Source organism: Tympanuchus pallidicinctus, unplaced genomic scaffold (genome assembly GCF_026119805.1).
Source record: "Tympanuchus pallidicinctus isolate F22 unplaced genomic scaffold, pur_lepc_1.0 scaffold13, whole genome shotgun sequence".
In the NCBI taxonomy this organism is placed as follows: Eukaryota; Metazoa; Chordata; class Aves; order Galliformes; family Phasianidae; genus Tympanuchus; species Tympanuchus pallidicinctus.
In genome coordinates, this window is record NW_026294648.1 from 3,785,467 (window position 1) to 3,801,730 (window position 16,264).

General features: G+C 42.4%; 1 protein-coding gene across 7 annotated transcripts in view; it reads right to left on the reverse strand.

Moving 5' to 3' along the window:
• Positions 1-1,559: 1,559 nt before the first annotated feature.
• Positions 1,560-16,264, reverse strand: part of TENM1 (teneurin transmembrane protein 1) — an 823,045-nt gene continuing 808,340 nt past the window's right edge. For all 7 annotated transcript variants that reach the window (XM_052673651.1, XM_052673650.1, XM_052673645.1 and 4 more), the window contains 5 exons: positions 14,000-14,296; positions 10,422-10,809; positions 8,528-9,748; positions 7,914-8,056; positions 1,560-6,556 (listed from right to left, as the gene is read on the reverse strand). In XM_052673651.1, the coding sequence (XP_052529611.1) occupies positions 5,798-6,556; positions 7,914-8,056; positions 8,528-9,748; positions 10,422-10,809; positions 14,000-14,296 (2,808 nt within the window). In that variant the 3' untranslated portion in view covers positions 1,560-5,797. The remainder of the gene's footprint in view (positions 6,557-7,913; positions 8,057-8,527; positions 9,749-10,421; positions 10,810-13,999; positions 14,297-16,264) is intronic.

Here is a 16,264-nt window from a genome sequence, read left to right on the forward strand (position 1 = left end):
TGGAATCTGGAATTGCTATACTCTAGAGCACCTCTTGTTTGAAGACAGGTAGAAGAAGCTGGGGTTGCTCAGTCTGGAGAAGGCTCAAGGGAGACTTCCTTGCAGACTTCCAGTGCTTAAAGAGAGCTTATAAACAGGAGGGAGGATGACTTTTTATGTGATGGTGATTATACAAAGGGGAATGGTTTTAAACTAAAAGATGGGAGATTTAGATCAGAAATAAGGAGGAAATTTTCCAGCCAAGAGTGATGAGTCCCTGACATGGCTGCCCAGAGAGCTGTGGATGCCCCATTCCTGGAGGTGCCCAAGGCCAGACTGGATGGGGCCCTGGGCAGCCTGATTTGAAGGGATGTGTCCCTGCCCACAGCATGGGATAGAACTGGATTATCTTTAAGGTCTGTTCCAACCCAAGCCAGTCTGTTATTCTGTGCTTTTATGATGCTATGATTAAACAAGCTGCAGACAGTCAGAGAAGCTCTGACTGTGTATCCATCACAAAAGGAGCTGGTATTTGGTTATAGGCACAGTAACATGGCAAGTACACAGATTTCATGCATTTACTCTGATAGGTAGAGCTACAGATCCTTTTAGAGAGCAGCGTGGGCAGGGCTTCATCAAGAAACATCTGTGTCCCCTTGTTCCTTGTTCCTTTCTACCAGCCCCTCTGGGCTCAGCAGCACTGACTGCTCCATCCCCACCTGCCCTGGAGCTCCTTCTCCTCCCACTTCCCATTTGCAGGCTCTGGCTCTGGCTGCTGCTTTGGTGGATGCACCAAAGGACTCTGTGTCCTGCCCCCCCCATGCAGTCTCCTCCCCAGCTCAGGAGATGCTGCTGCTGGTCCCAAACAATGCTGCTTTTACCTCAGCCAGACCCTCCCCTGCTCCCTGGCTGGGCTGTGACAGGCCTTCTGCAGCAACAGATCAATATCCCAGGCCATTTAAAAATTCCTTTCTTACTACAGCATCCCTTTGGCCTTGCTGCCTCCTCATCTACCCAACACAATCCTTGTGCAGGGTCAGCACCCAGCCCAAGCTGCTCCCATCAGCTTTCTACCATGCTGCCCTTCCTTCAGCTTTAAATGCTCCTTCTGCTCCCCCACTTCACTCTCTGCTCCTCTCTGCTGCATGTGCTGTTTTTTTAAATTTTTTTCTTGCACAGACTCAGGCAGTAGTTTATCAGCACCTGTTTGAAGCAGGCTGGGAAATCAGATCTACTGAACGAGCAGATGCTTCATCCATGCTACTCGTCCCTTAGCACCACTATCTTTACCCACTCAGTTCTGGGAGTGCAAAGGCACAGAACAACACGCCTTTTCACTCTCACACTTGCTCTGATAAGAATCCGTGCACAGAAACAAGCTGTGGACCAGCATGTAGTGCCACAGGAGTTGTACACATGAGCCCTGAATCAGAAGTATAATTCAACACTGCCAGCAAACCCACATTCACACTGAGAAGTACTGTTTGAGGACCTCATTTTGATGTACGGAAGCACTTCTTCGTGACACAACCAGTAAAATCCCTAAGGTGTGGTTTAAAATAAGACAACGTCACATGCTGTCAGTTTGCACCTTTATTTTTTAAAAATGAAATAGTCAAAGTACTTTCTTTTTCAAATATCGACACATAATATATTAACTTTTAATATTTACAGCGTGTTGCTGGGATGTTCTTGTAGAAAATGCATGCTTCTGGTCTGAAACCCAGAGCAAAATGCATCAGACCATGTAACTGCAGCCATGTAACATAACGTGTACAGTATCCAGTCACTATTCAGCACAGGAGTTAGAGCAGGAATAAAAAATTGGGATCTATTGTTTCCTAGCAACAAGGCTGAGGCCGTTATAACACAATTTCTGTAAGATCAGAACCTCTAACTGGTGTCGGACAAAAACCAAGATCTTGGCATACATTGTAAACATTTTACTGTTCATGAGAAAGCGAAAAAGGAACGTTACTTTGACATATATCGTATGCTATGCTTCTCTTCTCTTTTATCGACACTTCTGCCCGAAGAGTATGAAGACTTAATGTGTTATCATGGTTCATACAAGTAAAATACTGTCAAGGACACAATCTGATATACTAACATTTATTAAAAGGCTAAAGTCCACCACGAGATCTAAGGAAAAACTGGGAGCTGCCGAACGCGTTTCCTTAGACAAGGAATGGCTGGTGGCCAACGTCTGGGCGCGTGCCCGATGCCAGCGCCCCGCTCCTGCTGAGCCGTGGTTCTCCTCACAGCCGGGACGCTTGTGACCTGGTGATGGTTTGTGTCAAGGACAGCTTGATAACAGTCAGTGTTTGTCGGGGAACCCTCGCGGCCGGCGGTGTCAGCTGCGCTCCCCGCAGCAACCAGCACCTCGGCAGCACCCTGCCTTCGTTCAGCTCCAAGCGCAGCCCCTCTGCCGCCTCTTTCACCCCGAGCTCTGTGCCTTCCCACAGCACCGAGCAGCGCCCCGACAGACGGACGGACAGCCCTGAGGACGCCGGCAGGGAGCGCCCAGAGCAGCGCCCGCTGCGGCAGGGAGAGGCTGTGCCTGGAGGGTGCAGCTGGGAGGGCACTGCGGAGCTCGGCCTGAACAGCCGGCACATGAGCACCGAGTCGCACATCGACCAGTTCATATATAGGTATTTGGCTATGTTCTACATATAGAGCTATATATATATTTATACCTTTGAAATGTTGTAGGCTGGCTAAATAAATAGGAACGCAAAGGAAACGTTACTTGTACACACTATTGATTTGGCTGTCATAAAAAAATACACAGCACGTGTCTCTCATGGTAGGTACTTGGCTACAGGATAGTGTGCAATAGTGGGTCTTATTTTTTGTTTTATTCTGTTATTTTATAATTTTATTCATTTTTTCCTTTTGCAGAACCTTGTTTGCAGTGCAGAACGCTAGCATCAAATTATCTGATTTAAAGAACGATACACATTTCCATGCACTTATTTTTCCTTTGTTTACTTTTACTCATTTGGGTCTCTAGGTGATAGTGCAAAATTAAAAAAGCAAGGAAAAAAGGAAAACTACAAAACAAAACCCAATGCTCAGAAATTATTCTAGCTACTAGAAGAAGGAAATGGAGACTGAACTGTTCCCTGCCTCCATCTGAGGTTGTTCATGGACACAGTGGCCCACAGCTGTTTGCTGTAGCTGCAGTTCTCACAAATCACTGCTGGCCCATGTAGTGCTACGACTTCAGCCCCCAGTGCTCATTCATTAATGAATGCTCTTTAGCACTGCTGACTCGACACGACACTTCTTTTTAGTTTCCTGAATTTCTGAAACTGTTTTGATAAAGGCATTTTTTCCTGTTCTAACAGGGCCGAGTAATATCACCAGATTCTTCATTCATCCAGATTCTTGTAAGAAATACTATTCAGAAAGATACCATAGACTGTCCACCCAGGAACAGGGAAAATGCCAAACTTACTCTTAGAGACAAACTTGTAACACTTCCCACTCTTCGACCTTTTGGCATTATCTGAGAACAACAGTAATCAAGGCAGTATTAAAAAACACAGCTGTAGGTAATACAAAGTGCATTTCCTGCATATAATACAAATATAACTTTAAGAAACTAAAGGCACAAGCTAACTAAATAGGTATTACATACTAGAAATGCACAGTTCAATCTAATAGCTTCAAAAATTTGTTTATAATGGATATTTAAAGCAGTTTGAAAATGATACGTCATTATTGAATTGCAAAAAAGTATAATTGCTTAAAATATAAGTAAAATAGACTCTAATATTTGACATCTTGGATCAGTGATAAAATACATCATCACGTTTATGAATGCACTCTCTATATACAATTCATAAATTATTTTTCCATTGATTAAAAGCATATTAGAGGCTCAAGGATTCAAAGGTCCATTTTTAGGCTGGTGTGGAGGTATTCAAATTCTCCATGATTTTATGGAAAATTGTGTCAAACGGAACTGCTGTTGGCAGCTCCAAATCCTGTACAACAGTTAATGATGAGCCTGAGCAAAATGCGTTTTGGTCCACGGGTCCCCTTGGCTGTGATGGAGGGTGGTCAATGGGCCAGGATCTGCTCAACCTGACCCCGAACCTCTGAGCCACACTTTGCACCCCCAGAGCTGCTCTGGCTGCAGAAGGAGTAGGGGGGAGTCTGTGTGAGGCTGAGACCCAGAGGGTCCAGGTCTCAGGTTCCAGTTCAGGCTCATCCCTAACTTTGGTACAATCTGCTCCACATGCCCAAAAACAAGGTGAAAAAATGAAAATTTGAAAGGGAAGAAAGACAAAGAAAGCACTTTGTTGGCTTCGGGAAATGTGAGCAGAAATTGCTTCAATATATTCACCATGTCTGTTTTGAAAGAAATGTGCAATAACATCACTGTAACAGATAAACAGGTTCTATAACAAGACTTCTAGCTCTTTTGGAAAGTCAGCAAAGGAAATGTGCTTACCCAGCCTCTCTCCCAGGCACCCTCCCCCTGCCCGTGATAATCAGGTCTATTAAAATGACAAGTGAAAAAACAGGATCTCCTACTCTGCTATGAGAGAACTGTGCCAGCAGCGCATGATACCTTGGGAAATAAAAGTTTCTGCCCATGCAATATAATGCTTTTCTATGAGCTCTAGATATTGAGCTGAAAAGTGAAGAGTCATCCCCGAAATGTTCTACGTTTGTACAACATATGTACTATCCACACTTAGGTTCATCAACTCCCAACCCACCAATCTTCTTCACGCTTGGAATAATGATCAATACAGTGGGATTATCAATTTGAGATGAAAATAACATGATGCCTAAACCCAACACCACCACAATGATCTGTGAAAAGAAGGTCCTGGCCCAAGGACTACAGGCAGGACTGATCCCGTGCGGCTGCTCATTGCTGCACCGCGCGGACCCTCCTGGCTGAATAGTGAAGGTTGTCCCAAAAGCACTGAGCTAAAGCCCATTCTGGAGCCTACTGATGTAGGTGGGAGGCTCGTGCTGACTCTTTGCTCACCATGTGCTGTTCTGGCCAATCCTGGAAGCTAGCTGAGCCCCAGTCGTGCAGGGCAAGCCCTGACCCCCTGCAAGATCTGCAGCTCCACGTGTGCTGCTGGGCTCCACAACCAGTGCCAGGGGAAATCTTGGGGAAGAGGCCCCTGAACGCAGATGCAGACACAACACGGTGTTCCTCACCGAGTGAGGGAGAGGCAGCTATGGCCCGGCAAAGACAAAGCTCATGTGGGGCAGCCTTTAAGTGCTGCATCCAATAAAAGTACTTACGTACTGTATCTAATAAAAGTTGGGTTAGAAAATCCCATAGATCACAGCTGTGACAAATGACATGTGCAGGGTTGGTGAGCAACTACAAAGTTTCCATACACAGTCTGCTTTTTGTATGCAATCCCTTGAACCTATGGGAGATCTCAATGGGATAAAACTACCCAGTAAGAATGGGTTGCAGAATCAGGCTCTGTAACCTCTTAAATAACCGGTGAATTATTAAACCACCACCAACAAAAAAAAAGTAGTGTTTCTTTAGAAGAAGACAGAGCATGCTGCGCTCACACCTGCCCTGCGCGCTCTGCTTCTGAAAGGTTTGAATACTGCCACACAAGAACTAAAAATCTTCACTGTAATCTCTTGAAGAATTAAACGAACAATATTAAAATACCATCTTCTGTCACATTTAAAGGCAGTTGGATATGTTTTTTCCTCTATATTTATATATACAGAGTTCTGATCTAGAAAAACCAATACAATAAACCATTTTACGTTTAAAAACAGGCAGTCTTTGGTGACGCAAAGGCAGAGATTTTCTTTGTTACCTTCTGCCTATTTCACTCTGTCTCATAAAGTGAATATTATTGGCACTGTCAGAAAGTTCGAGATACTGCTCCACTGACAAAACAAAATATCCATCGTAACCTTGTACCCGCCCAGTGTTTAGAAGCTGCTGTTTCTCTCCATCTGTCCATGCCCTAATCCCCTCTTCCCCCTCCTGCAGCCGTCTCTGCTCCTTAGTCCAGGCCTGAGCCACAGCTCTCTGCCTGGCTACCTCTAGGACATGGTTCTTTTCCTCTTCCACGGTCGTTCCGTAGCGAACGTTAAAGCACAGTGCGCCGTGCTGCAGCTGTATGTCAGCGAAGCGTCTAGTCCTCCCATTGATCACGGAAGTCATTTGCGACACTGTGACATTCACTCCGTTCTCCAGGATGCGTCGTCCTCCAGTGTTGCCAATTAGGGCCAAATCTTCTTCCAGAGACCCCAGCTTGATGAAGTAATGCGTGTCCCGGCCCTCTATGGTGAAGTGCAGGTTCTCCAGATAGTGAGCGTTGTTGAGTATGGCAGCGATGCGCCGGCTGTCCTCATTAGCCACACCGATAATGTCTGCTGTGACGATGCCATCCTTGATAGCAAATTTGATGCCTTTTCCAAACACTGAAGGAATAGCTGCAAACCTCGGTTGCTTCACTCCCTCATAGCACTTGCCATCACTATACCTGGGGGTCATAGGAAGTTGATCCAAGGATATAAAGTTTCGGAGTTGCTTCTGTAGCTCACACTGAATACCAAGGATAGTCTGGAAAAGAAAACACCAGCAAAGTTTGCAGGAGAGAAATCTCACAGTCTCACAGTCCCTACCAGTATTTTAACTGCTTAAAATGGATTTGCAATTAGTTTGCAAACCATCGTACACATCTATAGAGCCTGGAAGTACGCACAGGCTTTCTAATTACCAAAGGTACTACTTTATACCTCTTGGACTCTTCAGTTTCTAGAAAACAAAAAGAAAACGTAATTATCACAAATGCTATTCTCATATTTATCTTCCCTTTTTATTTCCCCCTCTCTCCTGTTGTCACTCTAACAGCTGGTCTTTTGAATTGTAGGCATGGGGAAATCTGAACTTGAATCTGTACTCTCATGCAATTCTAAGCAAATCACTTGTTCATTATATCTTCTGTAAAACAGCACTAACAGTTTATATTGCCCATTTTTCAGGGAAGGCAGGCTGTGAAGGTCTCAAGACGCTAGAAGAATAGGAACCAGGTAGGCACATCAGATCTGTAGATCTTCCCCTCACATTGTGCAGAAGAAAATCTCCCTCCAGCTGTCTGTCCATCAACACAATATATATCATTATACTCTTCTTGTGCCTTTGTTATAGCTTCTCCAATATCTCACTAACAGTTCTGCATTAACATGCTCCATGGACATGACCCTCCAGCCTTCTGCACTCTATGTGGTCATCTATGCATGGGAAAAGAAGCGTATTCAATACTGCTGATGTGAACTCACAGCATTTCATGCTTCCTTTTCCTGGCTGAATAAGAGAAAGGCACCTATTCTACCTCTTCTATGTAAAATTATGTTTCTCTGTTAACAGATGCTCTTATGATTAAATGCAAAACATGAACACCCGCTCAGAACATCAGTAGCTGGCCCTTATAGTGATTGCTGGACCCTGTGAGCTGCTGCATAGCACTTCTTCAGTGACAATTAGCCCTGGAATTTTACAGACTCTCCACAAACCTGTAGTAACATTACTATTTTCCTGCAGTAACTATGCAGAGGAGCAAACTTGTACAGTTGTTTGCATTCTTAGTGATTTCGCACCTCTTGAGGCTTCTTTACTAAAAGATAACAGCTGTTTTAATTCTTAAATTCCATAAAATTCTCGCAGTTCAATTTGTGCATGCTTTTATCCATTTGCTGCAAAGTTTCTTCACTGTGTGCCTAAAAGCTTCTCATTAAAACTGTCCTCCACTTGATGCCAGTAAATAATGTGACAACATGAAGGCTTCTAGTGCAGTTAGACTATTATTTGTCTTGTCAATCACGCAAAAATACAGCCACATTGTTTCCTTGGTCTCCACATTTTCTAATCAAGCTGCTTACTTTAGAAACAGAAGCGACTGAACAGAGTGTTTGCTAACCTTTCCAGGGTCCCACTCCTGGGTTTTTGTTTGAAGCTGTAGAAGTTCATATGTTGTCTCCAAAGCTTCAATCTCTGGTTTTGGAAACCCAGGCAGTACGTTGTGCAACTGAAAACCAAATAGCTCTAGCCAACTTCCAATGTCTACAAAACAGACAAACAAAAAAAGGGATTCTGGAAATGAGGCAAGTAAATCCTAGAAAAAGTCAGTGTAGTTTGCAGAAATCCAAGCTACGCAGAAAAATGATTTCATGTCAGTTTGTTTTCAATACTGGTTACAGTATTTATTGTAGGAAAGAAATCATGTGATTATAAAGCATGGCAATAATCAAATCAATAGTGTACTTACTTTCTATTTATAATGGAAAAAAACATTTTCATCTCCTTATTTTAGCATTTAAAAAAGCAGCAGATACAACTATTAATTATTTTACTGGTTACCAAAAAGACTAAAAAAAACCAGATAAAGGTCAGTGAGGTGTTGGTTCCCAAAGGAGTACAGTAGATTAGAGCCAAATACTAACTTTAGATGTCTGCAAAGGATTTCTGGAATCTTGGATCCATACCAGAATCTCACCAAAGAGTGTATTTTCATGAGAAATGTGTTACTTTTACCTGTTGTATACTTAGCAACATCTTGGATCCTGCCAACCGGGTAGTTGTTTTCAAATGAGTAGAGATTGAATGGTTGTGGGACAGCATTCAGGTGTTTCCATATGTGATGGTTTGGTGTTGTCCACCGACCAGCAATAACATCGTAATCCCGCTGACCCAGATGAACCAATTTGGTGAGAGAATCATAGAGCCCTCCATGAAAACCAATGACAACCTGAAAATCTGGATTAGTGTCCTGGTAGATCTCTCCATATGGAGTGTACAAAATTTCTTTTATGACTTGGCCCCGGCTGCTAAATACGGCTAGAGGTGTTCCTGTGTTATCGCAAGCAACATAATATTCTTCTCCACTGCTCAATTCCATTGCAATGAGATGACCTTGAAGATCATAATACAGAGATGTTATTTCTGAGCTGCTATGATTGTACAAGTGAGTAACTCGTATTGGGTTGGAGAGATCAGCATAAAAGAACTGCAGGTGTTGTCCCAGGCTTGATTTGCTTGCAACTCGTCTTCCAAGACCATCGTAACAGTATTGAACAGTCCAGCCAGACACTTTGTTGTATGCTTTGTTCAGCAGACCATTAGAGTTGTACTCAAAGATCTCATTGCCTCTTTGCCTGAGAAAACCATCTTCATCCATTTTATATTGAATTTCTCCAAGTCTGGTAATGCGATCTCTAAGGTCGTACCTCAGAGGAGTGAGGCGTGCACTGTTTCCATGGCTCAGCAAGTTGATGTTGCCATTAAGGTCGTAGCTGTAGCGCCACTGGGTTTTATCATTCACAGACACAGTCTGAAGCTGACCATCAGCATCATACTCATAAAAATACCGTGTGATATTGGCATCTACACCAACGCGTGTATCACAGATCACCATCCGGCCCATGTTATCATACTGGATGGTCATCCAGTAAGCAATTGACTTGAGAATTTCATACTGAACTTCAATCACCTGGCCGTTGGCACTAAAAATTTTGGTATGTTTCATCACAGTGGTGGTTATAACTTGATTTAAATCATAATTAATTACACTGAATTTCCCAAATTGTTCAGTCCTGCCAGACACATCAACGTAACGGTACAGATCAATGGGCAGAGGCGTCTCGTTTATCATGGCCTGCATACTGGTGACACGGAAATTGTTGTAACTGTAGTCAAACCTGGCATTGACGAGCCCTTCTTCACTAAACCTGAAGATCTGGCGACCGATAAGCGGACCTGTGCACAACAAGCAGGAGAAAGAGCAAAAGCAAGAAGAAAAATGAATTACGTCTATGGAATACTTTAACCTACACAACTGGCACAGACAAGCTGCGAACTCAAATGAACCCTTGAGCCTCATTGCTACTTGACTGTCTTAGGCAGTACCACTAACCATGTTAGATTATTCTCTCACAAACTTTTATTACTGTTTGCTCTATGTAATATTTATATTTTATTAACGTTTGTTTAAATGAATGCCTTTTTATTCATAATTATGATTTCTATTTACTTGCAAGATAATTCTAAACTGAATTTATTTTCCGTGGTGATCTCTTTCCTTATATGAACAGTTCTCTTGAATTTATGTTACATTATGGTATAAACAGGGAAACTTGAAAATGCAATCAATAAAACAACTTGATTTAGTATTTAGCAAATATCCACACAGTGGAATAAAAACAATCCAACACTGTAAGAGCTATTCCGAACCGAGCAATAAAAAGAAAACCTTATTTCAAATGGGGCAGCTATATATGCCTGTGGACACAGACATAGAGACACACACACATTTTTCTATTGAAACATAGAAAATAAGAACTTGTAGACGTAAAAATAATGGAATTTCATGACAGGTAAGTGCAGAATCAGGGAAAAAAAAAATTAGCAAAGTAGTTATAGCTAGACAAACCTGTTTGCCTGTATCTGATGGTGCAGATGAAGCCATCATGCATTAAGTGTATAGTTTTAATAACGCCAGAAGATTCCTCGTAGGTAAATGTGACTTGAGTAGTGTCATAAAGAATCTCAGAAAGTCGAGACTGTTTGGAGTACTTATAGAGGACTCTGCGTCCCGTCCCGGGATACAACGTCTGCAGAAGCCGTCCATCTCTGGTGACGTCCTGTATGAAGGCCGCACCGCTGTCCGGCGGGGTGTAGATGTTGCGATAGTACCCAACAGAGAGCATGGTCTGCAAGGCATGGCGTACCATGCTGGGCATGGTGACCGACAGCAGGTAGTCTGACTGGTCATATTCAAAGATGTAGCGGCGCTGGCTGTGCAACAGGAGCATCACAGACTGCAATCAGACAGGAATGGCGGTGTAAGAGGCTGATCAAGCGCTTTATTATTCATCAACTAGCTGCTCTTGGAGGTTGCTCTTACTGTCTGTTTAACCCCAGGTCAAGCTTTCAGCTCCAGCAGACCTGGCCAGCAAGGTGACGTGGAACAGAAGGAGAATGATAATAGGGCTGGAGGTAAGGACCCCCAAACTGGAAGGCAGATGTGGCTCTCACTGGCATTTCAGCCTCATGCTGACTTGCTGCACAACTCTGAAACATTTAGGTCATCCTCTAAGAAAACTCCAACAGAGGGGACCTCACTCCTAGGTAGAGCATCTGTACCAGCAGATGTTTCTACAGGAGGTGGAAAGGAGAAACGTTCAGTGTTGTGTGCATGGTGTTTACCTTTTATTGGAACTGTGCACATTTCTAGCCCAGCCCTACACCTTTTTTGTACATCTTCATACTGTCTCACAGCATGCACGCTAACTCTGCTTACACAGATGGGTGAAAATGGACTGCAAGTTCTTTTGTGTGACTACTTCTGTCTCTGTTTTTTTTTGTTTTGTTTTTGTTTTAAAATATATACAAAGATTAGGTCCCCAGCCCACAGTAAGGTACTGGCTGAACTCTCTCCTAGCACCAATGTGATGCTGCTCTCTACATATTGCTCCCGTGCCTGTTTTTAAGCTGTCTGCCATTGACAGGGTATGAATAACAAGATCAGTAACATCACTAATACAACTTTAGTGCCCCTCTGTGTCATTTTACAGCACGTTGAGGCTTTTCCACTTTTGTCCAGAATAATGAAAAGACAGTCCATAAAATGGTTGGAGGCTGAGTATCTTGTCTGGCTTATTAGGGGACACTATAAAGAGAAAACAAAATAATTCCCTATTCATGCTAATAATATTGTAGTAGATTTTTGAACTATTTGCACAGACGGGTTTCTAATTGTTTTAAGGAGTTTTGGAGGCGGGCTCTCTGTGAAACATCTCCCAAAACTGTCACTTTGCCAAAGCAGCCAGAGCCAGGTCAGTGGCACAGACTGGTGCCACATGGAGTCCAAGAGCCGCTGGCAACTCCTCGCGGTTCTGCTGGGAACAGGCAACTGCTGGGCACGGCCGCTAGATGTCATTTGTGCCCAACACATCACACAGCCCTCGGCCAGCTCCCACGGCAGCGAGCGGCAGGATTTGGGAAGGGATCTCGGAGTGAGCCGAGATTTGGGAACGCCGTTGGCTAACGGAGCAACGTGAGCCAAAGAAGGGAAAGTGAGAATTGCGTGCAGGGCCACCATCACGGCGCCTCTGAAAACACAGGAGGCTGGGACTAGCCCTGGGAAGTGGAAATCTTTGTGAAGATACATAATTAACTCATCAGGTGCTAATAGATGGGAAAGTAAATAAACAGGCGTTGGAAGAGAACTGTGTAATTGATTTTTTGATAAAAGGAATTATTGGTTCTTATGAGGTTTCAGACAACATTTAGTAATCATTACTTAATTAACACAATGAGCTATTGACTTTAATGGGCCACAAAATTATATCTCCATGTCTAATTCTGACAATGAATTCATCTTCCTCTGGCACGAGGAACAAATTGTGATGGAAGTACATTAAATAGCTGGGAGATTATGTCCATGGTGTGTATGACTTTCAATAATTTAATGACAAGTTGCAGCATAAATCAAGACTGCTGCTACCTAGGCCTGTAAGCTTCTATCATTTGCTTCGACACGATCAGGATCTGTCCACTTGTGCAGGATTGCAGAATGACAGATTTAAGTCGTACGACTTCATTTATCAGCTCCTCATAAACTATGAGCAGACAAAGGAGTTGGAGGGATAAAAAAACCATACATCTTTCCAAAATTACGGTCCATTAGGCCCAAAGAAAAAATAACAGATTCCTCCAAAAGGCAAGCTGCCCAAATATTTGGAGGCTGCACAAATGCCTGTTTACTTGCAATTTGCAGAGCATACAGACAAAAGGAGCCCTGACAAATTTATCTGAACCGAACTTCTGAAGCTTCCAGGGTTTGCCAATCTTGTTAACAAGTGCGAGAACCATACTGCATGCAGACAAAGAAAGAATCACATTTTTATGCATCTTTTTTTTTTTTTCCTCTGGGTTAGATTTAAGGTTTTGGGTTTTTTTCTTTCTTTTTTTTTTTTTTTTTTTTTTTTTGAGAATCAAGCTTAAATACATTCAAAATAAGTACAGCAAAGTTTATCTTAAAAGTACACATTTGGAACTTTTTAATATATAAATAACTTCAAAGCTATTGGATTTCTTGCGTGTCACATCCGCTATCAGTTTTACCTCACCTGCCCCTTCCTTTCCATTCCCTGCGGTAAACAGGTTCAGAAAACCGTTCTGCAAATTCAGAATATATCGAGGAGTCTGAGATGCTGCCATTCAAAAATAAAAAAATTTGAAGGACACTGAAAATAATCTCACACTGAGTTGTGAAAGCTTTCAAAATACAGATTTTTGGATTTGAGAGACAAAACGATTCTGAATGAGATGCTGCTACTGACGAATGTGATGTTGTTCTTCCTAAGACTGTGCAGCGTTTATTCCCCCATTTCATGACTATTACCTACAGTCATAAATGAAAATTACAACACTCAGGCAGTTTAGACATGAAGTCACTATAAAAGCATGGCAATAACTCATTTTGTATTAGTTTATGTTTTTTCCCCATAATGGGCAACATAAATAGTAAAGTAATCTTTCTGTTGGCAGGATCAGTCCCTTTTTGACAGCAGAGCACTGAGCAGGCGCTAGCTTGCCCTCACCGCTGTGTAATTCTGGCTTAAGAGAGCTGTGTTTGTTGGGAGGAAACAATTCCACTTCAATGCCTTTTTTCTGACTACGTCACACAGAGCAGCAATGCATTTTTCATCAGTGAGAGTGTCCTTTGTGCTTGGACAGAGAAAGAAAGGAAGGAAATGTAAAAAGGGAGCCTTTTTACCAACTGATTAAACAAACCCGAGGTGCTGATAACTTTCTTCTGAACTAATCTATGGCAGACTCGAAAGGATGACACGTAAGTCTGAGACATTTGTTTAGGTATGCATTTTCTGTAAGTCTTATATCCTATTGCAAGAGATGAAATACTAACACAGCTCACAATATGGTGCCTGTATCAAAACAAACATTCTTGTGTTGCTACAACAATCCACTTATAAAGTGATTTACCTTTTCTAAGTACGTGTAACTCCATATTTTGCCATCTGCCCATGTTCTGGAAATGATGTTCCCACTTGGATCATACTCCATTTTCTCAGTCCAGGTTCCTCTTTGGATATAGGTCACTAATCCAGAGTGGGAATAAGTGATGTTGACCTCATTGTATTTGCTAATGGGTGACCACAGAACCGGCCGCCCCGTCTGGTCGTACATAATTCGAAGAGTGAATTTTCGATGATCATCATAGATCTTTCCAGTTCTGGTGACATGGTCAAAATCAATGGAGAGCAGATTTCTATTGTGGGCCTAAAAACAAAGACAGAGGAAGAAGATGATATACCTTAATTCCAGATGACGGAAACATTTCTGCTTCGGCTCTGATCAGAACAGGCAACGCTTTAACAGCATGATTGACAATGTAGGGCACACTGAAGACAAGAAAATAGAAAAACGTTCAGTTGAGAAATAGGAGGACCAAGGAATAAAATGCTGCTTGCGTTCGGTGTTACATATCACACTGCAGAACGCTTCCTATTTCCATATGCTCAGCTTTCTTTTCCCAAGCTTTTCAGCTTTCATCTCTCCTACAGGATGTGTGATCCCAGCCAAAGATGTGTAGTTAAGCCCACAAATTAACAAATCTCTCCTAACTCATCTCCTCTCTCTTAAGCTCCACTAGTGCCAATGGGTCAGCTGCTGCTTTGGAACAGCCCATCCAGGTCTCATACCAATGTGAAAAAGGAAGAGCTGTGCTTTTGGCTCCCAAAGACCCTACTCACTAGTAGGGTCTACACTACACACATCTTCACAAAAGCAGCCCACTCCCAAGGCTTGTGAAAGCTGGTGCCTTGGCAGGGGATCAGGCTGACTGGCTCAACCTGCTAGTGCTTGTAGTCCCATGGGAGGAGGGGGGGGGGAGGGGAGGGGTGCAATCAGAAATCAAAGACAAGGCAGACTTCTGAAGACAAAATATGCTTCTCCAATGCTTCCACAATCTACCTCCTAACATCACTCAGCCACTGGGCAGTCACTATTCAACTTCATTTAATTCTGAATTAGAATTTAGGGAACCATAAAACACTGCTCGTTGACTTGTCATTTTCAGATCAATGCCCAATGAACTCTTTGTATTAATTGACTGCATTTTGCCTAATCACTTGCATTAATGTATTCGGATTAATACATTCCTTACAGCTGAGATGATGTCAGCTCAGGTGTTAGAACTGCACAGCACAGTGCCTGCCTCTCCTTGAGAGCTGGAGGCGTTGCAGTAAATAGTTAAAAATATCTGTTTAATAATTCAAGCTGCGATGGTATGGTGGTTGTGGTTAGAATGAACATTATTTTCATTCCCTTTTCTGTTTTTAGATACAAAATAATTTGAAAATCTAGAAGAAGCAGGTGTTCTTTCTTCAACTACCATTCCTGTGGTTTTATATACACACATGTCTAACTTTAATACTGTTCATTTACAATAGCTGTAAAATACCTATACACCCCTGTAGACTGCTGTAACTATTACAATTTATGCTCTAATGATAGTTAAGGAGCTGAAGTAAAATGTGATGCTCAATTCAACTATATTTGCTTGTATACAGTCTGTTGGATTAAGTTTATGTTAATATATTTCTTTGCAAACTTCTTGCAATTTCTGAAAAAACCCTCTTGGTGGTAAAATATCTGAAAAGCAAGCAGGAGATATGCCCTGGCTCATGCTCATTTACTGTATATGTACATACTTATGTTCTTATTGCTAATATTATTATTATTATTATTGTAAAATGCAGCTAGAAGAAATGAAAGTCTTGAATACAAATTGCTTGCAATCTAATTTTCAGAGACAATATAATGAATAAGAATGGAAAACACAGAGAGACAGAATTAGCATTGAAGAAAAACAGCAGCATCATTTAAAGGCTCACAGTCGATGCACTGGGAGGCCTGGGCACAGGTTGCCCAGAGAGGTGGTGGTGCCCCATCCTCAGAAACACCTGAGGGAGCTGTGGAGTCCCTGCTCATTGCAGAGGGGTTGGACCAGATGGCCTTTAAAGGTCCCTTCGAACTCAAAGGGTTCTATGATTCTATGATGATCCTGTCATAGTTAAAACAAGGTTCGGTTTTGGTTGTAAAAAGAGGCGCCGTTGCTTCTTTTATATTCTGTATTTTAAGCCGTTTGTGTTTATTTTTTTATATTAGATTTAAGTTAAATTTAACATCCTTAAGACGAGATGCAGTGATACACGAATAGCAGGCTGCATTTCAATGCTGTCATTG